The following is a 24,197-nucleotide window of genomic DNA, read 5'->3' as shown; positions in this document are numbered from 1 at the left end:
ACACCTCAGCTCCCGCTGCCTGAAGAGCGCCGTGATCATTTCTATGTCTGCAGGTCCCAGGTCAGGTCAACCAGCCTAATGGTGACAAACACTGACGACCACCCGCTAAACCTCGTTGTTTAAACCCACTTGGGCCGTCCTTGACGGAACCGGAGAGACTTTGGGAACCGTGAGGTAACGGCCCCGGCGGCCGCCTCCCGAGCAGCGCCCGTCAGGCACGGAAGGGCCGCCCGCGCCTCCCCGCCTCTGAAGGGCTGAGGGGAAGGGCGCCCGAGGCATGCGGTGGCTCCGCTAAGCGCTGAGGTACCGAAGTCAGAAGGGGCTGTGAGGCGGCGGCGATCGTCCCCGGGGCGGGGCGGGACGGCTGGGACGGCCCCTCCGCCGCTTTCCCGTCAGGCTCTGAGCCTGCCAGCGGCGCAAGATGGCGGCGGACAGCGATGTGAGTGTCTTTTTCTCCCCTGCTTTCCCCGTCCGGGCGCTCTCTTCGCTCACCGCTTCTCCCGTTCTCTCCCCGCAGCCCGAGTCCGAGGTGTTTGAGATCACGGATTTCACCACCGCCTCCGAGTGGGAGAGGTAGGGTCCCGCTCCCCCTCATTGTGGGGGGATCACGAGGAAGGATCCGCCGTCTCTCCGCTCCGGCCCGCTCCAGCTGAGGGGGAGCCGGGACACCCGGGAGGCCTCGTTTGCCGGTACCCGGAGCCTGGTCCCGACGTGTTCTTGCGTTCTTAATGCATTATTTATTTATTTATTTATTTATTTATTTTTCGAGTGACGATGTCTGTGATAGAAGGAGGCAGAGATCCTCAGCGTTGCGTTTTAAATCTTAATTTAGTTGGTAATTCTGTGTCAAATGCTTATTTATCAGTGAACAACACTCGTAGCTGCTAAAAGTAACATGTCATCTGAAATGTAAGCATAGGAGGGCCTATTTATTTATTATTATTTGTTTAGTATAGGGTAATGTTTGTTACTTTTTCTTTTTACTGGGATGCTTTCTGTTCTTTGTTGTTGTGGGGTTTTAAAAAATGAATTCCATAGTAGGACAGCATGCTGCCTGCTTTTAGGGAGCTGAATTATAGTATAAGCTTAGTGTTCGGGAAATATTAATGCCTCTCCCCTGTTCTAATAGGTTCATTTCAAAAGTAGAAGAAGTATTGAATGACTGGAAACTTATTGGGATTCCTTCAGGCAAACCTCTAGAAAAGGTCAGTTACTGCTTCTCCCTTTTCTTTTAGAAATACCAACTAGCAGTACACATGTATATGCTTACATGTATTGCTGTTTTCTTAGTTGTGGCAAGTAATGATTTTCATTGGGGAATTTTGCTTGTAAAATCAGGAATTTGACAAGGAGTTTCTGCAAACTTATTGCTGGGATGCCTGCTAAGCAGGATATTTCCCTGGTGATGCTGGATCTTCATATAGCGCCGAATGATTTTTTTTTTTACTCACAGTTTTACATATGGAGACAGGGTTGAAGCTGTTCTAAATTCCTAAGGAGTTTCTTTTTGCCCTGCTGGCCTTTGTCAAGCCTCATGTAGGTGTGGTCGAAGTTTGCTTAGTACTACTTGTGACTCAGTGTGTTTCATAAATAGGAAAGATGGTTTTTTTCAGTGTAGTAGGTAGTGCTTTCTCAGAGCTGTAAAATGCAGAAGAAATTGCTGAGCTCTTCTGTATACTAGTGCAAATAAATTCAGCTGTACCAGATTGAATTGCTACTGTGTTTCCAGAAGAATTTTGTGATTATTGGTTTTAGTCAGGGTACACAGTGTTCAGAATGAAATTTACTAATTAACTAGATTTCAACCTTAGATCTCAGGGTATCCCTTCATGTCTTCCTTTCTAGACCTCTCTTCTTGATTTGATACCCTATACAGATCAAAGGGTTATCCAACTTGCTTTGGTTTTAGTAGTAGCATACAATGCTGTAGAGTGATGTTGATTTTTTCCTAGGACCTTCCCTCTGATGTATTTTTATTTAAAAATCAATTATCTGTACATGCATACGTTTTGCAAATTGTAGATACAGAATAATTTATTAGTGAAAGCATGTTGTATTGAAAGAAAATATTAAAGTAATGATGCCATAGGAGGATATAGATATAGATACAGATCAAATCTCAGGTGGGAAAGTTTTGTCTTTGGGCAAAGTTGTGGGTGCATATGCTTAAGAGGCATAGCTGCAAATGAGAGGATACATCTGCCTCTTTATTGCCGTATAATTCTGAAGACTATCAGGGGGCCATGTGGTCTCTGAAATGAACATCATTATTGGCAACATGGCTTTTAGCATTTAGCTACCTTTATAATTAACTGCTTTGAGAATCGTTTTTTTTAAATTAAACCATGCTTAGCTATTTAAGAATAAAAAAGAAAACTATTAAGAAACATTGTAGATCATGTAGGCAGTGTATACTTCTTAAGGTTTATGAATGTCAACCTGAATTTATGTGATCAAGTAATATTTTTTATATGCAGGGTGTATATACCACAGGAACATGGGAAGAGAAATCTGATGAAATCTCATTTGCAGACTTCAGATTCTCCATTACCCATCATTATCTTGTACAAGAACCTGGAGACAAAGATGGGAAAGAAGAACTGGTAGAAGGTAGCTGGTTGTTCTCTTGCCTTTTTATGTAAGGATATGACAAAAGCAGTTTCAGAACGTGGAATTCACAGTGCATTGATTTGCTGCTGTGTGAAATTTGCTGGGGTTTGATGGGTGTTATCTCACAGTTCTGCTTTTAGTGTGCTTTGCATTCAGCAGATCGCTAAAGTCAGCAGAACACATCCTGATGCTCTTCTTGAGTACCATTTTTTTCCACAGATGCCCTTCCTCTGCCTATGCAGGACTTGCTGTGCATGAACAATGATTTTCCTCCCAGAGCTCACTGTCTGGTAAGATGGTGAGTATGCTGTCTCATGCCTCTAATATAAATAAGCACAGCCACTGAAAAATCTTTGGTGCTGGCGCAATCGCTTGTGTATTTTCTTCCATTAAGAGTTAAAGCTTAAGTGAAATTATTCTTTGTACTGGACACAGGAAAGGAGTGCAAAAAGAAACACTGTAACAGGATTATCTTTACTTTTTTTCCCCCAAAATATTTTTTCTGAATTTTATAGAATAACCAGGTTCTTATATGTGTACTGTCTAAATGCATTCTCAAAAAGGAAAGTTGCAGCACCATAGTAAACAACAACACACAAATTCGTAGTAATGCAAAGTGTTAGCACATTATTGGAGAGATTGTTTCTATGTATGAATAGTTACAGTTGTTATTAACACAAAAAACTCAGAACTGATGGACCTGAAAGTCCTCACATTATTTTGAGTGCCATGGTTTAAGAGCATTCAACTCTGCTGTTTTGTGATTGGAGAATTTTCATCACTCGATGCCTGCTCAGTTCTTGACCTTCCTAAAAGTGGTACTTGCATTAAAATAAAAGATTCCACAGTCCATTGGGGACAAACAGGTTATTAAGGTTACAGTATTTCTTAAAGTTCTGTGTTTCAGCTGGCTTTTCTTTTTTTTCTCTCTGTCTTTAGGTACGGTTTGCGTGAGTTTGTGGTTATTGCTCCGGCTGCAAATAACGACGCAGTTCTCAGTGAATCCAAGTGTAACCTTCTGCTGAGTTCCATTTCCATTGCACTGGGGAATACTGGCTGGTAGGTAAAAGTATAAACCTTTTTTCTGTGTCCAGGTAAAACTAGCATACTGCTATTATGACAAAAAATATTCAATTCTTAGCAAACTAGGTTCAGATTTTGTTGTATTTGCACCACAATATTGTTACAGGAGGATTTAAAATTTTTTTTTTGTGGTGGAAGCTTTGAAAATCTTGTTTCAATGTGGTGGTTTTTCATTTGTTATTGCTTAAAAGCCTTAAAGGCTTTGAAAAGGTGCTATAAGTTCCTGGAATAACTGGTATACAAAAAACCCCCAAACTGGTATACCAAAAAAAAAACAACCCAACTGTTATACAAAAAAAGCTGGTATGCAGCTTTTGGAAGATGATGTCTTCCCAGTGTGTGGCAACAACAACTTTCTGATCTTCCTCAAAAAATATGCAGACTGAAAATTAGGTAACTGAGGTAATGGGTAGGGCTGTGTTTATGATATGGCAGTTTATAGGGCATTCCATTTAGTGGTGAAGTTAGCATTATTTTTCTTTGATTCCTCGCTAAGTGTTTTAAGCTGTGTTCCACTGAGAGAAAATGTACTCTAAAGAACACAAAATGATGTGAAAATATCTAGCTAGTTTTAAAGACTACAAGACAGCATGACATTTTCAATAATCATGCAATACTCATGTTTTATAGTCAAATACCACTATTTGTGCAAATACATCATAAATGGCGACGAATGTATGTTGGGGAATGTCAGGGTCCGGGAGTTCGAACTGACTTTGAAATGGTTCATCTTCGCAAAGTGCCAAATCAGTATACTCATTTATCAGGATTACTGGATATCTTCAAATCCAAGATTGTAAGTGCATCTGATGTTAAGAATAATTATTTTATTACCTGGCTGCTTGTAGATTCACTTCTGTCTTTTAGGGTTTGTGTTGGGTTGGTTTTGGGGTTTTTTTTGTAAGGATGAGGCTTACACTGCCGATACCAACAGAGTTTTTTTCCAGATACTGCCAATATCTAATGACAGAATGAAAAATGATGTCTCTTATTTCCTCAGTGTTGCCACCTCCTCCCATTTTTATTTTCCAATGGTGTGTGAAAGAATGCCTCAGTTTTATAGTCTTTTTGTAGCAACTCCCCCAGACAAACTGTTTTGATATTTAAAAGGAAAAGGGAGGGTTGGGATGGGTTTTTATTCTAGTACTCTGTAACTCCCCATAGCTATTAAAGAGAGAAGAACAAGGTGATGAATAAGGTGATGAAATGTGAGGATTCTGAGTGAACTGCTTGTTTATGGAATGGTATGGCTGACTGCAACACTTCATTACTCATATTGTAGCCAGAAATCTCATCAAAATGCTGAGAAAACAATTACTTAATGAAAACCTAATATATTTGGTGTCAGAATTACTTCTGAATTACCAGTTAAGTGGGGCATATGGATGTCTTGTGTATTTTACAAAGCTTATGTGCTTACATTTACCTGTAAGTGTCTTGTTGAGCACTGGCTCTTCTAGTAATTTTGAAATGTTGCCTTTCTGATATAATGAGCTCTGCTAGAAGCCAGCATAACTGATTTATGTTCAAGGCCTGAGAGGATACACCCTTTACATTGAATTTTTTCTCAAATATTTTCAAGGGATGCCCTTTAACACCACTGCCTCCAGTTAGCATGGCAATTCGGCTTACATATGTGCTTCAAGACTGGCAGCAGTATTTCTGGCCACAGCAGCCACCAGGTAGGAGATTCCTGTCCTCTGAGTAACCTGTTTTAAAACAAAACAAAACAAACAGTAGATGCTAAAGCAAATATTTGTGTATCTTGCCAGAAGAATTAAAACGTTTAACTCTTTACTAGGACAGGCTTCAGTTAAATCTGAGTACCATCCCACTCCCTATGATGGGCTAGCAAGCCTAAAGCTGCTCTGAAATAATAGGTTATGGTTGTGATAGGTGTTTTGGTTAGGGATGTGCCTAAAAATATGGTTTTTTATTAGCATTTAGAGATATAGTGATAATTCTAAAATGGTGGTATCTCGTTTGGAGAGAAAAGGATGACTGGATTTGAAAGAATTCTGCCCTGAATTGTATAGGGAAACTTTTGGATTCAGGCTCTAGTAGGTGCTAATATGTCACAGGAATATTTGTTAATAATTTCTGTAAGGTAGTTGATATTAATACTTCACTATTTAAGTGTTTTAACAATGAGAAAAGCAGAAGATATTATATGGACCTCACTTGAGGTAAAATTTTGGGGTTTTGCTGTCATTGTTTACACACTGCTAAACAAGCCAAGCAGATGATGGATTTATTTTTTTAATGCAGGAAAAATTCTGATCAAGCTTTTTATTACAGTAGCCTTGCATGAGGGGGAAAAAGGGTAAAAGTAATGTATAGATTTAAATCTAAGAATATGCACCAAACTTGATAAGCTTACACCATAGTGATGCTATTTAGGAAAAACAGAGTGAGTTCGCTCACTTGGTAGTCTCACAATGGACTCTTGTTTGTTTGCTTGGTGGTTTATGTTTTCTTCCTTGGCTTTCAAGGATTTTAATTTTTTTTTTAACAGACCTATCAGAAAATAAATTATGAACTTCTCCAGTTAGATAAATCTATGGGAAAAAAGGTAGATGTGAGTTCCTTCTTAATGCACATTTCTGTTAGTGATGTAGTATTTTAGGCACAAGGTGAAGAAACAATTAAAATCTCCAAGATCTATTTGTGGCCTGGGTAGTAGTTTTATGTAACAAGGTTAAAGTATTTAGGGCACACTTAGAAGGACAGAACCTTTGGGACATTGGTCTGGTTACCTAGTTGTTTGGCTTCTTTTGCTTAAGAAAAAATAATTCTCACAGAAATCAAGTGTATGTTGTGAAGAAGTCTGTAGTGAAATTGCTCCTGTGTGCTTTGTATGTAACGAAGTGTTGTGAATATAATTAAAGATAATCCTGTTCTTTAGGGTCAGAGAAAATTGGTGCTTTTTTAAGTGGTAGTTTCCCCTTTTTAAACTTAATTCACCTAAAGAGCTTGGATAGTTTGCTCTACAGACTTCTTATTTCTGCAGACACAGAACAGAAGTCTTTTTTGTAGTCTTTCTCTGCCTTGCTGTAGTTACTCACTGAGTCAGAATCCCTGGTGTGTGATGAATGACTTGTACCACTCTGATCACTTCTCTTCATTTGAGGAGTTTGAGTAAATGTTACTCTTTTGGAGGATCCTGGTCAAGGGAGCTATGGCATAGCATATGGCAGAAACTGGAGATGGACAGCATAATTTTTACTGCTGCTGCTCTGTGGAGCTGTGGTTTTAAAGTTCATTTGTAGAACCAGACCTGTGCTTTATTACCCTTATTCAATTAGCTCTTCTTAAGTGAAACCAAATAATTTAAATGTGTCTTTGAAGAGAAAATTATGTAATTATCCAAATACTTTATCTGTTCTAATACCTCACTTGTTTTGTATGTAAACAGTTTGCCAGATGCATTTAGAATTGAGGATCAGACACTGTCAGAACATTATTTTAATGGCATAACAATACATCATTGCCCATTTAAATTTTTGTTCAATGAAAGGTGTCTATTTTTTGCTTATATGTTTGAACATGTTAAGTGGCTGTTAAGGATGCTGAGGGGCATCTTTAAGTATCTGGGATAACAAGGAATCTCCCAGATCATTTAACTTTAACTGCAGAAGCCAAACATAAGCACTTTTTTAATAAAATTATAAACCTTTTAGAAGGAGTTAGATTTTGACCCTGGAGTCTCCCTTTTTTTCTTGGAATTGATTTTCTGCCTAAATGCTTCTGTGGCAAATTTGTGTCTGTTCTTGTGTCAGCATTGACTCTAAGGCTGCCTTTATAGCTATCATCATTGTCTGTATGAAGGGAATAACCTTCCCTCAACATGAATGACAATTTAAGCTGCCTTTTTGAATGTTAAAGTCTCATCATTACTTCCCAGTTTCTTCTAGAAAAAAAGCACTTGGACCATATGCTAGTATTTCCTTTTCATAGCTTTGTCATCTTAGTTGTTCAGCTGTTTTGTGGTCATCCTACATGCTGCAATGTTTTTACATAAAATCTGTATGGAAAATGTATCCATCTTTTCAGATATCGATGCTCTGGTTGGGGGAGAAGTTGGAGGCCTTGAATTTGGAAAGTTACCATTTGGTGCCTGTGAGGATCCCATAAGGTAAGAGAAGAGTTCTGGAGATATGGATTCCAATGAAGGACTTGAGGTTGTGTTACTTCAAATCTTAGCTTTGCCAGCTTATCATTTCGTATATCCCTAACAGGTGATTTATGATGATTTATGATTTATTCAAGTGCATAAGAAACATCTGTGAAAAGTAAAAGTCTAATAGCAAATAAAATAATCTGCAGAAATTGTCAAATGATATTCAGGGTTCTCTTCTGAAAACTCCATCACCACTTAGCAACTCTAGGAACCATTTTCATGTATTAGTATTTAATGCTGTAGGCAATTCATGTAGGCTGTGCTTTCTTCTGAACCTGGATACCTCAAATACAATGCAAATTTCTGCTTCTGTAGAGAGGAGCTGTGAAAGAGCTTTATGCCAGGTACTAGTAAAGTTTAGTGCAATACTGGATGAGATGCTGCAGAAAAACCAGCAGAATATATGCAGGCAGAAAACTCATGGGAAAATATGCACAGTTCTGGATGGAGCTGCAAAATACATAGAGGGACTTAAATATGAACCATCATAAATACCTTTCAAGAACTATGATGGAAAGAACATTTTCTGCTAGTGAAGCCCAAAAAGGCCAAGCAAAACTTTTTAGAGACAGAGTTTTGAGCCTTTAAACAGCAAAGGTATTTATTTCGGATTCGGGGAACTCCCAGCTCGTGCTGGACAAAGAGTTCCACCCCCCCAAGGGAAGGGGTTGGGGTATTTATAGGGGAGGTTGCATACATATTCATACATTTGCAACATATAATTATAATATTCATGACAGGCAGAGTCTGGGCGGAGCCTGTGTGGAGATGTCGGGGGGGGGTCTTTGGATGAAGTAAGAAATCTTTATCTCTCCTGTTTTCGATGACTTCATCCTCTTGTTACAGAGCAAAATTGGACCCTTGCGATAATTTCTCCCTTATCTGCTGGTTGTGGCTGCCTCATCCTGTCTCCATGCAGGTGTTCACACTCCCCCAGTGCCTAGCTAGCCTTGGCAGTGCCTTATTTTGAGAACAAGACCTACACTTTTACGGAAGTTAATCCCCTCCTGCCCGGCTGGCCTTGGCAGTGCCTTGTTTTTAAAAGCAAGATCTGTACTTACAAGAGGGAAGATGTTCACACTGCTTTAGTGGAAAGTTACAGGGATTTATCCCGCCAGGAGTTAACCCTGTCAGGGTCTTTCTCTGTTTCACTAGTACCTAAAGATTTAAATCTTGTTTTGTTTCAGTGAGCTTCATTTAGCTACTACATGGCCTCACCTAACAGAAGGTATAATTGTGGACAATGATGTTTATTCGTAAGTATTTTGTCTGAATTGCAAATGTCTAGAAGTGTACCTGCTAACTATGACATTTTAGTGACATCAAAAATGTGTTTGGCTTTGCATGTGAAAGAGAACCCATTTGGAGGAATGCTACAGTCAGTTGATAGAACATCTAATTTGGGAAAACACCTTGGTTTGGAATGCATTTCAAATAGGGAGAAAATGTTACTGTATTATAATCTCAACAGAATATACTCCTCCATTTTTGGGCTAGATTTAGAAGTTTTGTACATATTTCTTGGAAAATCTGATAATGGCTTGTGCAAAGCAAAAAGAATGAACTGACATCCCTGTCCCAAAAACCATCATCCAGATTTTCTGCTAAACCTCCTAAAGAGGAAGAGCAGTGTATACTGTTACTTAATTAAGAAGAGAAAAATGGTTTGTGTTTTTAATAATTAAGAAATGAATTTTTTAACATCAATACATTTTAAAAGAAGACAGTTTAGTTGTAACTGAATTGTTCTCGTGTGTGTTTTATTTATGATGTTTTCTCATGTATGTACATGAGAACAGTGACTCTTGCTTGCATTTTAGGATGTTTGTCATGTTCTTCTATGTAATGTGGTGTATTCTATGGCTTCCATGGCTTCACTGGCTATGACATTACATTTGCTGAGAATGTGATACTCCTCTTGCATTCTTTTGGTGACAGCATGACACTTGCTTTGTTTTTTTTAAAGTGATCTGGATCCTATGCAAGCACCCCAGTGGTCTGTGAGAGTCAGAAAAGCAGATAACCCTCAGTGTCTGTTGGGTAAGACATCAGAATTCCCTATCTTCTCTTATGGCTTTTAAGCTATTAAGTGATGAAGTTAAGATTGAATTGTCAATTACCCAATGACCTGTGTCCTCAGCTTCTTAGTTTCTGAGTGGGCAATAGTTTGGGCTTCTTCTTCAAGAACACAAACTTCTAAGTTTCTGTTTTAGGGTATTTTGTGTCCACAAGGTACCACAAGCTTCCCTGCTATTCTCTCTTCCCAGAGAATAAGCATTTACTGTCTGTGTTCAGAGAAAATCTAGATTTCACAGAATCTTTACATTTTATTAAGTGCTTTTTGCATATATCCATTCCTTAGTTGAATTAATCTGTCTGACAGGAAGGATTGGGATGCTTGGAGAGATGTGCTCTTGTCCATCCCCACCTTTTAGCTTGTGGGGAAAACTCTCTTCTTCTTGCTTTGGGTGAGGAAATGGGTTAAACTGTGTGGAGAACTGTGCTTTGGAGAGGTGATTGACAGCTGTGTAGGCATGCATTTTCCTAAGCATTAATTGGGTGGTTTAAAGGTATTTGTGCATCAGAACAAGTTGCCGTGTTCTTTCAGATGAAAAAAAAATTTAGTGTCTCCTGGACTTAATTTTGAGTTAGCTTATTGTTGGGTTAGGTGTTGAGTAGTTGTTCAGAAGCTTTTTGTTTCTTTTGTAGGTGACTTTCTTACTGAATTCTTCAAGCTTTGCCGTAGGAAGGAGTCAACAGATGAGATACTTGGAAGGTCTACATTTGAAGAGGAAGGAAAAGGTAAAATCTTGTTGATTTGTGTTACTTGCTTTTAAGTGTTTCATGTTATCTTACCTTCCCTGCTCCCTTTTCCTGAGTTCAGATCAATTGGTGTTTATGCTTGCAACTCTTAGGTATTTTTCTGTAATACTCCTGGAAATTTTCTGGTGAGTTCTGCCTGATATAATGTCTGATGAATTCTAGATAAGCTTAGCTCCCACATCCCAGAGAACAGTTGACTCTGTTACAGTTGGCTGTTTTTTTCACTGTAAAGCAAGAGTTTAAAATTTGTCTAGGATGTACAGGTATTGGTTTTGAGCACACATCAAACAGATTTGTCTACATCACTTAACGTGTTTTTGTATTTTTTCCACTTTATTATGCTTTCTGAAGTACTATGCAGTGCATGTTTTAACAGGCAGTTTAAATGAGTCTTTAATCTGTTTGGAAGGCTTTGCTGTCATCCTCTCTGTTTTGAGGAAGTTTAAGGAAAAATATAAAACCCAAACAAACCAAATGTATTTCTTCATTCCAACAGTATAGATACTGATGTCTTTTTTATTTCTTTGTCCCTCTCTTTTGTTTTCTTGCTGCTTATGGTGAACATTCTCTTCCTTTCTGCCTCTTGTCACCTTTTCTTCACTGCAAATATAGCCTGTATCAGTGTATTTTGCTTGATTATGTTTGGTCTTATTTTTGAAGGAGCTCACTAGTTAGTTTACAAGGGTATGAGGCTGAGTAGGGAGTGTGTTACTCCTAGTGCTTGACATACAGTCTCTTTTGCTCTCCTTACCTCTAATTTTCTTGAAATGTTTGCTAAGATGAGTTTTTTTGGCTGCTGGCAATTATTCACTTAAATTTGTCTGCCCTCTTTTTAATGTTGTTAATTGATTTTATTGTAGAGGTTCCAGAGTTTTCCAGCAGCAAGTCTAGAAACAGTCTTTTGATTCGAGGAGCTTAGCTGAGGACTCTAAAACAAAATTGTGCTTATAGCCTGTAAGGTCATACATATAGTGATTAATACTGGGTTGATTTAAGGCTTATCTAAAGCTTTAGCATATGCCTGAGCAGTCTTTGTGACCTACAATGTATTCATTGGTGTAATGCATAAACAAAGTTTAAACACTTGCTCTTCCAACATAAGCACAAGACAAATAAATTCAATATGACAGGTGAAATTTTAGAGAGATGATCTTGTGGGTTTTTTAGTTTGTTTTAATTAACTGTATTTTATTGCATCTTATTTTATTTTACAGAGGTTGGTGATATCAGCCATGCCTTGTCAAAGCTGACAGAGCCAGCACCAGTCCCAATCCATAAATTATCAGTCACAAATATGGTTCACAGTGCAAAGAAAAAAATTCGCAAACACAGAGGTGTAGATGAATCACCTTTAAACAATGAAGTTCTGAACACCATTCTTCTGGTAAGTGAGCTGTCCATGCACATGAAATTTATATTCAAAATTTTATATAAAGCATTTATATAAAACAGTCTTCCACTGATACATTTTGTTTATAGTTTACAGCAGAATTATAAAGAAAAGTGTCTGAAAATACATTGCATTTATCAGCTGCTTGAAACAGCCTAAATTGTTATGTGTGCAACATAAGTAGACTGAAGTTGAACTCTGAACTCTCCTAACCATTTCGTTTATATGGGTTGCTGGTGAATAGCCAGTGGTAGCTTTGTGTAGGAAGTGGGAAAAGCAGGAGAAACATACTAATGGAAGTTGAGATTTTTAAATTTATTTTTCCTGTTTCTTCAAGTTCTTATTTCCTGATGCTGCTGACAAACTTTCAGATGGATTTGAAAGCAGAACTAGCACTTCAGCAGGAAACAACCCTCCTCCAGAGAATGAAGATTATGTAAGTTTTATCAATGGGCACTCGTAAGATACAGAAAGCCATTTGGAGTCTGTGTTCATAAAGAATTTGCTGTAGTTGCCCTGTGTCTTGTAATAGATAATTTTTGGAAAGAGAAGCTTAACTTTGTGGAATTTCTAGATTGAAATAGGGAATTTTGTAATGTTTTTTTTCTATTTGATTGCTTTTTTTCCTTCCAAAGACTTTAGTTATTGGTAGCTTGTACTTGCAGGCCTAAGATACTTGCAAGGCCTAAAATACTAGTTAGCCACTTGTCTTGACAAATGGGGAAGAGATCATACGGTTTTGGAAAAAATGTTTCTGCATTTCCCACTTTTTTTATTTCTTACATAGAATCTCTTCAGTCAGTTTAAATCTGCTCCTTCTGATAGTCTGACATACAAACTAGCTTTATGTCTTTGTATGATAAACTTCTACCATGGAGGAGTAAAAGGAGTGGCACATCTTTGGCAAGAATTTGTGTTAGAAATGCGGTACAGATGGGAGAACAACTACCTTATTCCAGGGTAAGAATGTTTTTTTTTTTTTGTTGCTTTGTCATAGGAAATATTCTTTGTTTCAGGAACAGGGTGAGTTCAGTATAAACACACTGTATGAATTTTTTTAATGGCAAGTGTTCTCCACTATTACCCAACAAGTTTATGGGAATACTTGGTTTCCAGTTGATCATTAGATCAAAAATGAAGGAGCTCATATAACACAAAACACCTTTGCTTTGAGGTGTTATTTTTGTCTCTTTTCTAAGGAAGCTGTTCTCAGTTCCTGTTGGTGTAATAATAACCTTTCCAGGCAGCTAATCCTGTCTGAAGTGTTCCAGCCCTTCTAGGTTATGTCTGCTGCAGCAGAGCTTGTTGCAGACCAAATGAAGGGGTCTGTCCAAATGAGCTATCTGTGTAGAGCGAAATCTGTCCTGGTTTGGGGTTTTTGGGGGGAAGGGGGGGGGGGGGGGGGGAGTGGGGGAGGCTGGGGTGGTGGTTTGTTTTTTTTTTAATAGGATGGATTGGCCACTTATTTATAGGATCATGGAATGGAATATTCCCTAGTTTTTACTTTCAGATAGTTACACTAACAGATAAAATAGAAGTTGAAATACAGAGATCACTCTTATCATTGCAGTTTAAAAAGTAGCCGGAGGTGCTTAATTTTTGTTTAAAAAATTTAACTTTTAACTTCCAAATGGAGACCTGACCTGGAGATGCAGGACATGTCAGTATAGTACTACTGAGAATGATCTCTGAGCTTCAGTAGTGACCTCTAGAAAATAAATCTGGGCTTGGTCAGTCACTAGCTTGTCTTCTGAGACTGTAGAACAGCTGCATATATGAAATGTTGGGGGTTGGTTCAGTGTGGAAATTTGCCCCTCTTTTGGATTTTATATGATTTAAGACCACGTGTGTGTGAAAGATTCAACTTTATAATTGATAATGGTTACACTTCTACCTTTTTCTTAGATTAGCTAATGGCCCTCCAGATCTGAGATGCTGTTTACTTCATCAGAAACTTCAGGTAAATATCCCAAATTTAAGAATGGTTTGTCTACTAAGGAAACTGTCAAAATTATAGCAATATATTGTTGTAAATTTTTAGTGAGGCTTGTATTTTTGAGTCTGGACTTCATTTCTTGTGAAAATCTTTATTAGAGCAACGAGCTCAATGGAATTGTTATTTTTAAAAATTATTAGGGTTTTTTGGTGATTCTCCAAGTTTTTCTGTGACATTGTTTCCATAAGAGAAGTAATTGCTAAAGAATTATTTTTTTTTTTCCCTTTAACTTGTTAGATGTTAAATTGTTGCATTGAAAGAAAGAAAGCAAGAGATGAGGGGAAAAGGGGAAGTGTGTCGGATCGCTCACCTGGTAGTTCTTCTGGCGATGCTGGAAAAGGGGCTGACCAGCCTGGAGATAACCCTGATAAGGAAAAAGAAGTTGGCAAGTCTTGGGAATCATGGAGTGACAGTGAAGAGGAATTTTTTGAATGTCTGAGTGACACGGAAGATCTTAAAGGAAATGGACAGGATAATGGAAAGAAAGGAGCAAAGGAAGGCAACAAAGAGCCTGTAAACTTAAAACCAGAGGGTCGTCTGCATCCACATGGAAAGCTGCTGATGCTGCTACATCCAGGAGAGCCTCTCTACATTCCAATAACACAGGTGGGGTGGCAAGAGCTGAGCCAGATGTGTGATATGACTCTCATGCAATGTGAGTCATACTCAGGAGTGTGAAATTGAATACAGTTTGCAGGTGGTGGCCTTGTCTGCTGTTAAAATTGCTAATTGATCTCAGACCTTCTTTTCCATCTTTAAAATTTGGTGAGGCTGTTGAAATGAAATCTCACGTTCTCTTTTTATTTGAGAAAATGGATCTCCTTACCACATTTCACTCAAAAAAGTTTTTTTAAACAAGAATTAAGCAGTCTTGCCCACCTTAAATTTAGGTTTCTTTTTATTTCCAGCTCTTCAGGAATCTTACATCCCCTCCTTACTTTCTTTCCTGTAAAGTAGGAACTGCTATTGTCTTTCCACCAGAAAGATTTTTAGCTGACTGACCAGACTACTACTTCAATTTTACTGCTGATTTGATTTGATTTGATGTTTTTAAATTTTTAATATTTTATTTTTTATTTTTATTTTATTTTTAAATTTTATTCTATTTTTTATTTTATTTTTTATTTTTTATTTTATTTTTTATTTTTTATTTTATTTTTTATTTTATTTTTTTATTTTTATTTTATTTTTATTTTATTTTTTTTATATTTTTTATTTTTTTTATTTTTTTATTTTTTTTATTTTATTTTTATTTTATTTTTATTTTATTTTTATTTTATTTTTATTTTATTTTTATTTTATTTTTATTTTATTTTATTTTTATTTTATTTTTATTTTATTTTTATTTTATTTTTTATTTTATTTTTTATTTTTATTTTATTTTTATTTTATTTTTTTTTTTAATTGTATTTTTTAATCTTTATTTTTAATTTTTAATTTTTATTTTTAATTTTTATTTTTATTTTTATTTTTTATTTTTACTTTATTTTTTATTTATTTTTTATGTATTTTATTAATTTTAAAATATTTTTATTTTTAATTTTATTTTTATTTTTAATTTTTATTTTAATTTTATGTTTTGTTTTTCCTTTAAAAACAAACCAAAATGTTTCTCAGCTCATATCTAAGAGGCCTTTCTAGTCATCAATTTTTGGTATCACTGTCGTAAGGCAGGTTTGTCATCAAACAGCTACAAGTGTTGTCTGACACAGACTTTCTTGCAAAGTGCCCAGGGATGAAATAGGAGCAGTGGTGTTAGAGGAATCAGGTTGAAATCAGCCGTGCATGAAGAATACATGATTTTTCATTCACTTGAGAAATTTTTAATGAGTGTTGTTGGGCATGCATGAAAGGAATGGGTGAAGTCAGGCAAAATGTTGTCAATTAGTTATGTGCTGATAGTGTTAATGGCAAAATGTCTACATTGCTTTAGGTGAATTTTCGTCCATCTTAACAAAATAGTAACAGTTGAATCCTTCCTAAACTTTGTCTGGATCCTGGCATTTTAGCAATGTATCTTTATATTGTTATTTCATACTCAGGTTGTTTTATTTTATTTTTTTAGGGTTGTCTTCAGGTACACAGCTGAGCAGTAGAAAATTATTATTGCCTTTGAGTACAAATAGAGTGGGAAGAACTTTTGGTGACAGGAATTTTCACTTCTTCCATAGTTAAGACCTGAGTCTAGGAGAGGCAATTTGTAAAGTTGTGTTTTTCCATGTTACAGGAACCAGCACCCATGACTGAAGACTTGCTGGAAGAGCAGTCTGAGGTTCTGGCAAAATTAGGGACATCAGCAGAAGGTGCTCATCTTCGGGCACGCATGCAGAGTGCCTGCTTGCTCTCAGACATGGAGTCTTTTAAGGTAGAGCTACTCAAAGAATTATGTGAGACTGCTTTCTTGTTCATTAAATTATCCCTGTTACTTGTGTTGAACAATTCTGAAGGTTTTTCTGGCAAGTTTTGGTTGTTTTTTTTCCCTCCACACAAGTTTCAAAGTAGTTTAAAGTTGAAAAAACCCTCTTGATAAAGCCCTGTTGATAAAACTGTCCTTCAGTAGGAAGGATGGGTGTCATTATTTAGAAATCCTGACAGCTGGTCATGAAAATGGGACTTGGTTAATTTATGCCATTTCTTTTCTGAGCTCAGCAGAGGGAGCTAGGAGTACACACACTGCTGTCATCAGAGGATCTCAAAACTCTAAATATTAAGGATTTGAGATTCTGTCATTAATTTATTTTAATTATTGCAATGTTACTTTGCAGTAAAAGGACAGGTGCACTGTAAAGCAAGAGTATTTGCAGCATATCAGTATCAGTTTACTAGCAGGGACTCATGTCAGATATATGTAGTAGTTTTATTTCTATGAGGCAAGTGATCTAAAAATACATAGAAATGTAATTGGAAGTGGAAGTGCACCCTGGATAGGGATATTGAATAGAAAGCTGGGTTTCCTCTGTGTTTCTAGATGTATAGAGGTATTTATTTGTGAAGGCTTTTTCTTTGGGAGATTTTTTTTTTTTAAATTTCTAAAGGAATAAGAAACAGTGAATTTCATTACTGGAGTGTTAAAAGAACAGAAGTCAGTGTCAAAAGCATATTTATGCAACCCAGTGATTCTTCTAGGATTGGCTGTTGTAAGTCTTCAATGGCATAAGCTTCTACTTAAAAATGTAGAGAAAATTCATATTTATTGCATGTATCAAGTACAGATAGAAGTTTTATTTAGCAGTATGATTTTGAGCTGGCCTGAAATAAGTGATGAATGTACTGTTTTGAGGAGATAAAAGGAAGGTTTGTTTGGTTTTTGTTGATGGTGTGGGTTTTCCCTCTCTGTCACTGTCTTGTTTTATACTTATTTTAATCCTCTTAATCCTCAAGAACTCATTTCTAGTGTAGAGTTTGCTGACTGAACAGAATTCCCTGAGTTTTGTCCCCTTTGCTTATGATCTACCCACTAAACCCTATTGCCTTCCTTCCCAGGTTATTACATTTTCATAGGATTTTTTCAGGCAGACGTTTTCTCTCTTCTGTATTCCAGGCAGCTAATCCTGGCTGTTGTCTGGAGGATTTTGTGAGGTGGTATTCCCCTCGGGATTACATTGAAGAGGAAGTGGTTGATGAAAAGGGCAACATAGTAATTAAGGGGGAGCTGAGTGCCCGAATGAAGATTCCCAGCAACATGTGGGTAGAGGCCTGGGAGACAGCAAAACCAGTGCCAGCCCGGAGGCAGAAGAGACTCTTTGATGACACCAGGGAGGCAGAAAAGGTAAAAATCTCTGGGGAGTGACAGTCTGATCTATAGCAGCCCTTTCTTCCTGCAAGATGTAAACCCCAAGACATCACTGCACTATGTTCTTGGCATTATTAAATTGTTTTGTACGTGGTTTAGGGTTAATCAGAAATTCTTGCTGCTGGACAGAGTGTGCTTGAAGTATCTGAAATAATTAGTGTGTGGACTATAAGTTTGCAAGCTCTTTTACCTAGGTACTTTGAATTATTAGTAAATAAAACAGATTTTTATCTGCATGAGTGGTAGGAAACTGAAGGGTTCCTAAAACTTATTTTTTTAGTTTCATTCTAACCTGTTGGGACTGTAAACAGTCCCTAAGGATTCACATAAAACTGCCCTTTGGGTTCTGTCTTATAACAGTGCTCCCTTCTTGTGACTGTTCTCTGATAGTACTCATCTCTCATAGTTAACTTTGTCTTTGGGAAGTAGTTTTGTTCACTAAAATATTTAAAATTTTCTGTTGTTCCAGGTGCTTCATTACCTGGCCATTCAGAAACCAGCTGACCTTGCAAGGCATCTCTTGCCTTGCATCATCCATGCAGCTGTACTCAAGGTAAAGGAAGAAGGTAAATAATGTTTAATAATACATTATTGAGATATTTTAAGGTGAACACTGATACAATAATTATAACTTCTTTATTTCTTTTCCTCCTAATAGAAGCACTAGAAGATATATCTTCAGTTAAGAAGATGATTAAGCAGATAATATCCCATTCCAGTAAAGTTCTGCGATTCCCCAGTCCAGAGGACAAGAAATTGGAGGTAAGGCTTTTATACTGGCTCAAGAAACTTAATGAAAGTGTTCATGGGAGTGTTAAAGAACCTCTGTTAAATTTTCACTTTTGTTAAACTCCTGCAGGAAATCATTGCTCAGATTATGAGTGTGGAAGCTATCATCGCCAGGGCCAGGTCTCTGAAAGCAAAATTTGGGGTAGAGAAATGTGAAAATGAGGAGGAGAAAGATCTACAAAGGTGATTTTTTTTTCTTTTCCCTCATTTGCCTGTTTTTGTAGTTTAAAAATTCATGAGAGATGAAAATGGTGCTAGCACAGAACTATTAAGGAGTCATTTCTAGTCATTTCTAGCTATAGAAGTCCCTGTCCCTTGATGCCTGGAGGTGTTATATGCTGGTAACCCTAAATGCCCCTCTCTGAAAACATGTGATGGAGATTATTTCCATTTTAATTAAATTTGGTTTTATTGTGGCAGTACTGGGGATTTCACTTTTTTTTGGTCATGTCTGTAAAAGGTGCATTTGACGAACTTTGTCACAATAGAGGTAAAATTAGAAGAATTAGTAATTTAGTTTTTTCCATAACTAGTACAGAATGAAATACCTCCAAAGCTATGTTTGCTTATTCTGTTTTCCTTCTTATTATGAAACCTGTCACTCAGGAGCCATATGAATGTGTTTGGTTGTTCCACTCCCTGCTGTCAGGTTATTTACTACTTGCTGCTGTGTGGGGAAGGTGAGGTGACATTTCTGTAGTAGATGTGGGGAGTTCAGAGGAGTGATGTCTGACCAGTGCAGTATCTCTGTGCTTAAAAAAGATGTCACAATGTCACTACTTCTTTGTGGCTGACACCGTGAAGGTTTTTCATGTTGCATTTACACATCTGTGCTAGGAGCCTGGGTTCCCTTTATAGTTAATAGAGAAAAGGTCCTTTCAGAGGCTGAATTGCAACCTGGGTGCTAATTGGCCCTGCTGCTGGAGTTGCAATGCAAACAGCTGTATAATTCTGCCTTTTTCCACCTTCCTGGGAGGTTTCACTCAGGTTAGTTTCTGTCTACATTATCTGTGCGAGAACAGCTGCTTGTATTAGCATGAAGGAAGGAGCAACGAGGTAGGAGGGAACAACTAAAGGCTAAGGAGTCTTTAAAGTAGAGGGTAAGGAGCAAAGGGATGAAAAGGTGATTATAGTGTGTCTGTGGGATACTGTGAAAAATGTCTTGAACTTTCAGAACTCTCAAGAGTGTGGAGAACAACCTCACAGGAAGCAGTTCTGGCTTTAGATTCACAAACTGGGTACCGCTGAAAATTAAACATTCCTTTTTTCCTTTTCCTACCACCAGATTTGTAAACTGCCTCCTAGAGCAGCCAGAAGTGTCAGTTATTGGTGCAGGAAGAGGACCTGCTGGTAGCATTATTCACAAGCTGTTTCTGAATGCTCAGAGGGTAAGAGAGAGCTCTTGATTGCTCTGCAGATGCTTCTAATTTAAGTACTATGGGGCAAGGAGTTATCACATGATGCCAGTTAATTTGTCTGAATATGTGCCTGTATTGTCATAAATGTGCTTGAGGTTTGTTTTTTTTCTCATGTTCAACATGATTTTGGCAGTACCAGAACCTTGCAAGGCAAAAGAAGAGTTGATGACCTGGGTAGACAGAGGTGTCATTGATGTATGATTTCCTTCAAATGGTAACATCAGGAAAGCTAATATGGCACAATATATGGCATTTTTTTGATGTTACACAGGATATGCAACATCACAGCAAGAGGAGTGTTTTGGTTGTTTCACAGGGAATGTTGAGAAACACACCATAATATTAAATATTTTAAGAGTAACTTTTTAGACTGAGTCTTATACTTGGACCACCTAGGATTTCTATTGTGGAAACTGGTGTGCTTAGGAAGAGTTTCATTTTTTTCCCAGTACAACTCTGCATTCAGTTTACTTACTGCAAGTGTTGCATCTGCTTTCTGGAAACCCTTCCCCAGCCTATACTGGTGTAAATATTCCCTTTGTTTCTTAAGCAGTCTATGTAATAATTAGCTTTAAAGTATTGATTTCCAGACTTCCTGGACTGCAGTCAGCCTTCAGTTTTTGTCAGAATTACACCTGGTTATAGCATCAAATTACCTAATTAAAGTTTAACTGCAGTGGTAATAATAAGGTAGCAGATGTCTTAGAGCCTGAAATCCCATCTGGAAATTATTGCTGTAAGGATGATGTGATTGGGTAAGATAGGGATGCTTTTATAATAATCTGTATTTTGCAATTCAGCATAAAAAGGACCATTCTGAAAACAGACCATGGTTGTTCTGAGAAATGAAAATCAGAATGTTTATTTTATCCTTCTTGTCTCTAGCGAAAAATCTGGTTGCAAACCTCAGCATGCCAAACAGCCTTAATTACAGGTGTCCCTGTAAAGCCTCATGTTGTGCCCTGTAAGGGTGTGTAAGCACGTGCCTTTTTTAATACTGAGGCTTTGTGTTTTAAAGCTAAGTTTCTAGTGTTGGTGCTGAATAAAGCTGTGTGTAAATTTCTAGGGTTTTGTTTCTTCTGGAACATCAGTAACTAAAGCCTAGGTTACAGATACTCAGATGCTAGGAGCTGCTCACTGCTCACTAAGGTTTCTTCATGGGTCAGGAGCTAACTTGCTACAAAAACCCTCTTGTGTTTCATCTACTATGAACTATTTCAGTAGAGAGCTGCTTGGTAAATAGAAGTTTGGTGACTTCCTTGTTGTTACCTTTGGAACCTGGACTTCTCTCTGTGGGTTGTGTAAAATGTGTTATCTTACGTTTTCTCAGGAAATTTATAATAGGAAATGCATGTGTTTGGAAGTAGAGTGCATGATGTCTCTTAAACCTACAGTCTCCTTCTAACCTCTTGTAAGTCACCTCTGACTTGCCTTTGTTTCTGTCTTTCATCACTGGTTCTTTTCTCATCCCTTTCCAAGCTGACTGAATCTTCTGATGAGGTAACCAACTTTGTCCCTCATTTCCTACTCATCTTCCCTAGCAGCAGAGTGGAACCTTTTGGTAGAGATAGTCCAGTAGCCCAATTTAATTTGTGCTGTTGTTCACATATTAAGCATAAAAATAATTTTGTGTTTTCAGAATGGTTTTTCCTCATTCACAGACTTTATTTTTAGAGTCTTTATGTGTAATGAAAAGAGAGAGGAATCTTTAAAAAGAAACTGTAATGAAAAGAGAGAGGAGTCTTTAAAAAAACCTAACCAAACAAAAACAACCAAGCCAAACACATTCCTTCAAAGGAACGCTAACATTTTAGATGCTGGGATCTGTGGTAATACCTTTATTTTTATTCTTCTCTGTTGCTGTCACAGTTTTTTGTTTATTGTACAGCCAGATGTTCTGGGGGGGAGGTAGTGATGGGAATGCCTGAGTGTCACAATCGTGGACACCAGAACTTACTGAAACTGCTGAACTTTATGGACAGAGATGAGAGAGGCGTGGGGATGAACTGAGTGAGGAAGTGTAGCCCAGGGAACATCCTCTCTGTTGGTTTCCTGGAAATGCTCCTGTGGGAACAAGTGGTGCTTGTCCCTGCTAACCTCTCCTGTGGCACAGGCTGCAGGGCCGAGCAGTGCTGAGGCCTGGTCCCTGCTCCCTGGGGAGTGTTGGAGGGAGAGAGGTACAGTGGGGCCCCTCAGTGACACTGCCGGTCTTGAGCTGTCTACACTTAAATTAGGACCAGATTAGCATATTGGGGTGTGTGTGTATGCATATGTAATTAAGGAATGTTTATTGGGCTGATAAGAGTGTGCCAGCCCTCCTCACAGTACTCAGGCTGTAGTTTTGCAGCTTCCTGGCTCTGGGGCAATGAGCAGGGATGGAGGTTGCATGGCCTCTCACTTGCCCTGCAGTGTGATCCCAAGAAACCTCTTTGGCCATGGGAAGCACACACCAAGCAGGATTTTGAGTCTGAAAAGGACTCAAAAGTCTTCTGAAAAGTCTTCTCAAAAGACTTCTGAAAAGGAAGGTGATCTTTTTTGTCAAGACTCCAGTAGTGGTGCTGGTTATTTTTTAAAAAGGAGTCTGGCTTGGCCTTTTGTAGCCACAGAGAGCTGAGGAGAGAGCCCCGCTTGAGAAAGGGACATTTCTTCTGGCCAGAACCTTGCCTCACACTGTCAAAGAAGCCTGGAGCTCAGCCTGAGCTTCATCATCCACACATGAGGGTTCTTCCATTCGATTGTCCACAGTTTATTCCTTGACATCCCATGAGTGTCCTGCTCCATGTGCACATAAAGCCTTTCGATGTGCTGACCATTTCTTACCTTCCTCTTAACTAAACATTTTCTGAACCCTGGAGCGAAAAAACCTCTCTCCCTCTGACCCTCTCCCTGCCCTTTTATTTCAGGTGCCTGCAGCACCTCCTCCTGACGAGGAGCTGAGGAGATCGGGTTCCTCAGAGGAGCGCAGACCCCCCCCTGCAGGGGCTGTTTCAGATTTCCCCCCTCCCACGGGCCGGGAGGTGATCCTGCGCGCCACCGTCCCCCGACCCGCCCCCTACTCCAAGCCGCTCCCCCAGCGCATCTACAGCGTGCTGACCAAGGAGGATTTTCGGCTGGCAGGTGCCTTTTCAGCAGACACCACCTTCTTCTGATGTCACCGGCTGCTTCACAAACAAAAGGTCTTCGTTTTGTCCTTCTGGGAAGTTAAGGCTTTTACAGATGGTGGCGAGGAGACCAGGACAAAGCTGAACGGGCAGCCGAAAAGGATGCTGCAGGGACTCTGACCTGGAGGTCTGGAATGGCTTTTAACCATCGTTAATGGTTAATGGTTTTAACCATCTCTGCTCTCTGCCCAAAGGATGCTGTTGTTTTTTCTTTGCATTATCTTGTTTAATACAGGATGTGAATGGGCTGTATGCAAATATTTCATGTTGAAATTCATGCAGAATGTGCTGCTTTACAGTTCTCAATCAGACTTTATCAAGTGACATGGTCTACTTAAATTGATGTGCAGACACTAAATAATTTGTATTTATTGCTAATCATTAATATTGAGCCCGGTATCTTTTGGTTAATCACTAAGTTGCAAATGCTTCTAAAATTCTTTAGTTTAAACTATACAGTACATGTGCTAAACTCTCCTAGCATTGCAGCAGTTGTCCACAAGGATCTTGTCTTGGATGCTTCTCTTAAATAGAAATAAATGTATTTGGGGTTGTAAGTGGACAGTAAGCCTGATAGCCTTAAGTGGACCACTGATGCTTTTGAAAGTTTGGCTCTTGCAGAGAGGGAAGGATATAAAACTCTGTAAAGGATACACACAGAGGTGTTTCACTGTAAGCAACTTGATAGTATTTCCAGGGATAGTTTGAGGGCATACTGTGATTTTGAGCTGATAAAACAATTCTACCAGCTGCTGTACATGAACTCCATGCAAACACTCTGACCTGTATGTGCCAATGTTGTTTTACAGTGACCTTTGTGCACTTTAGTGAGAATCAGCAAAAGATCAGCTTTACAAACTTTACAAAATGAAATGTAAAACCAGCTCCAGTATTGATGTTACTCAATAAATCTGAACTTATAATTGGCTCTCAGCCTTCTCTGGGAAGAATCTT

The 24,197-nt window shown here is 38.2% G+C and overlaps 1 protein-coding gene across 2 annotated transcripts; it reads left to right on the top strand.

Annotated features, from left to right (window-relative positions):
* Positions 1-304: 304 nt before the first annotated feature.
* On the top strand, positions 305-24,193 carry RAB3GAP1 (RAB3 GTPase activating protein catalytic subunit 1). 2 transcript variants are annotated; one of them, XM_071746499.1, is made up of 24 exons: positions 306-439; positions 518-573; positions 1,130-1,205; positions 2,478-2,610; positions 2,830-2,908; positions 3,550-3,669; positions 4,324-4,489; positions 5,276-5,375; positions 7,747-7,828; positions 9,061-9,129; positions 9,840-9,913; positions 10,583-10,675; positions 11,911-12,080; positions 12,424-12,522; positions 12,874-13,046; positions 13,992-14,046; positions 14,320-14,688; positions 16,310-16,447; positions 17,624-17,851; positions 18,345-18,441; positions 18,534-18,637; positions 18,735-18,847; positions 19,950-20,052; positions 22,986-24,193. In XM_071746499.1, the coding sequence occupies exons 1-24, from the start codon at positions 422-424 to the stop codon at positions 23,229-23,231; spliced, it is 2,961 nt and encodes a 986-aa protein (XP_071602600.1). In that variant the 5' UTR covers positions 306-421; the 3' UTR covers positions 23,232-24,193. The 2 variants fall into 2 exon arrangements, 1 of the variants encoding a protein (XP_071602600.1); XR_011726457.1 differs by lacking the exons at positions 19,950-20,052; positions 22,986-24,193 and having other exon boundaries at positions 305-439; positions 18,345-18,428; positions 18,735-18,780.
* Positions 24,194-24,197: the final 4 nt, after the last annotated feature.

Source organism: Heliangelus exortis, chromosome 6, assembly GCF_036169615.1.
Source record: "Heliangelus exortis chromosome 6, bHelExo1.hap1, whole genome shotgun sequence".
Classification (NCBI taxonomy): domain Eukaryota; kingdom Metazoa; phylum Chordata; class Aves; order Apodiformes; family Trochilidae; genus Heliangelus; species Heliangelus exortis.
The sequence above is the reverse complement of the archived record's forward strand: the minus strand, read 5'-3'. Positions and strand labels throughout refer to the sequence as shown.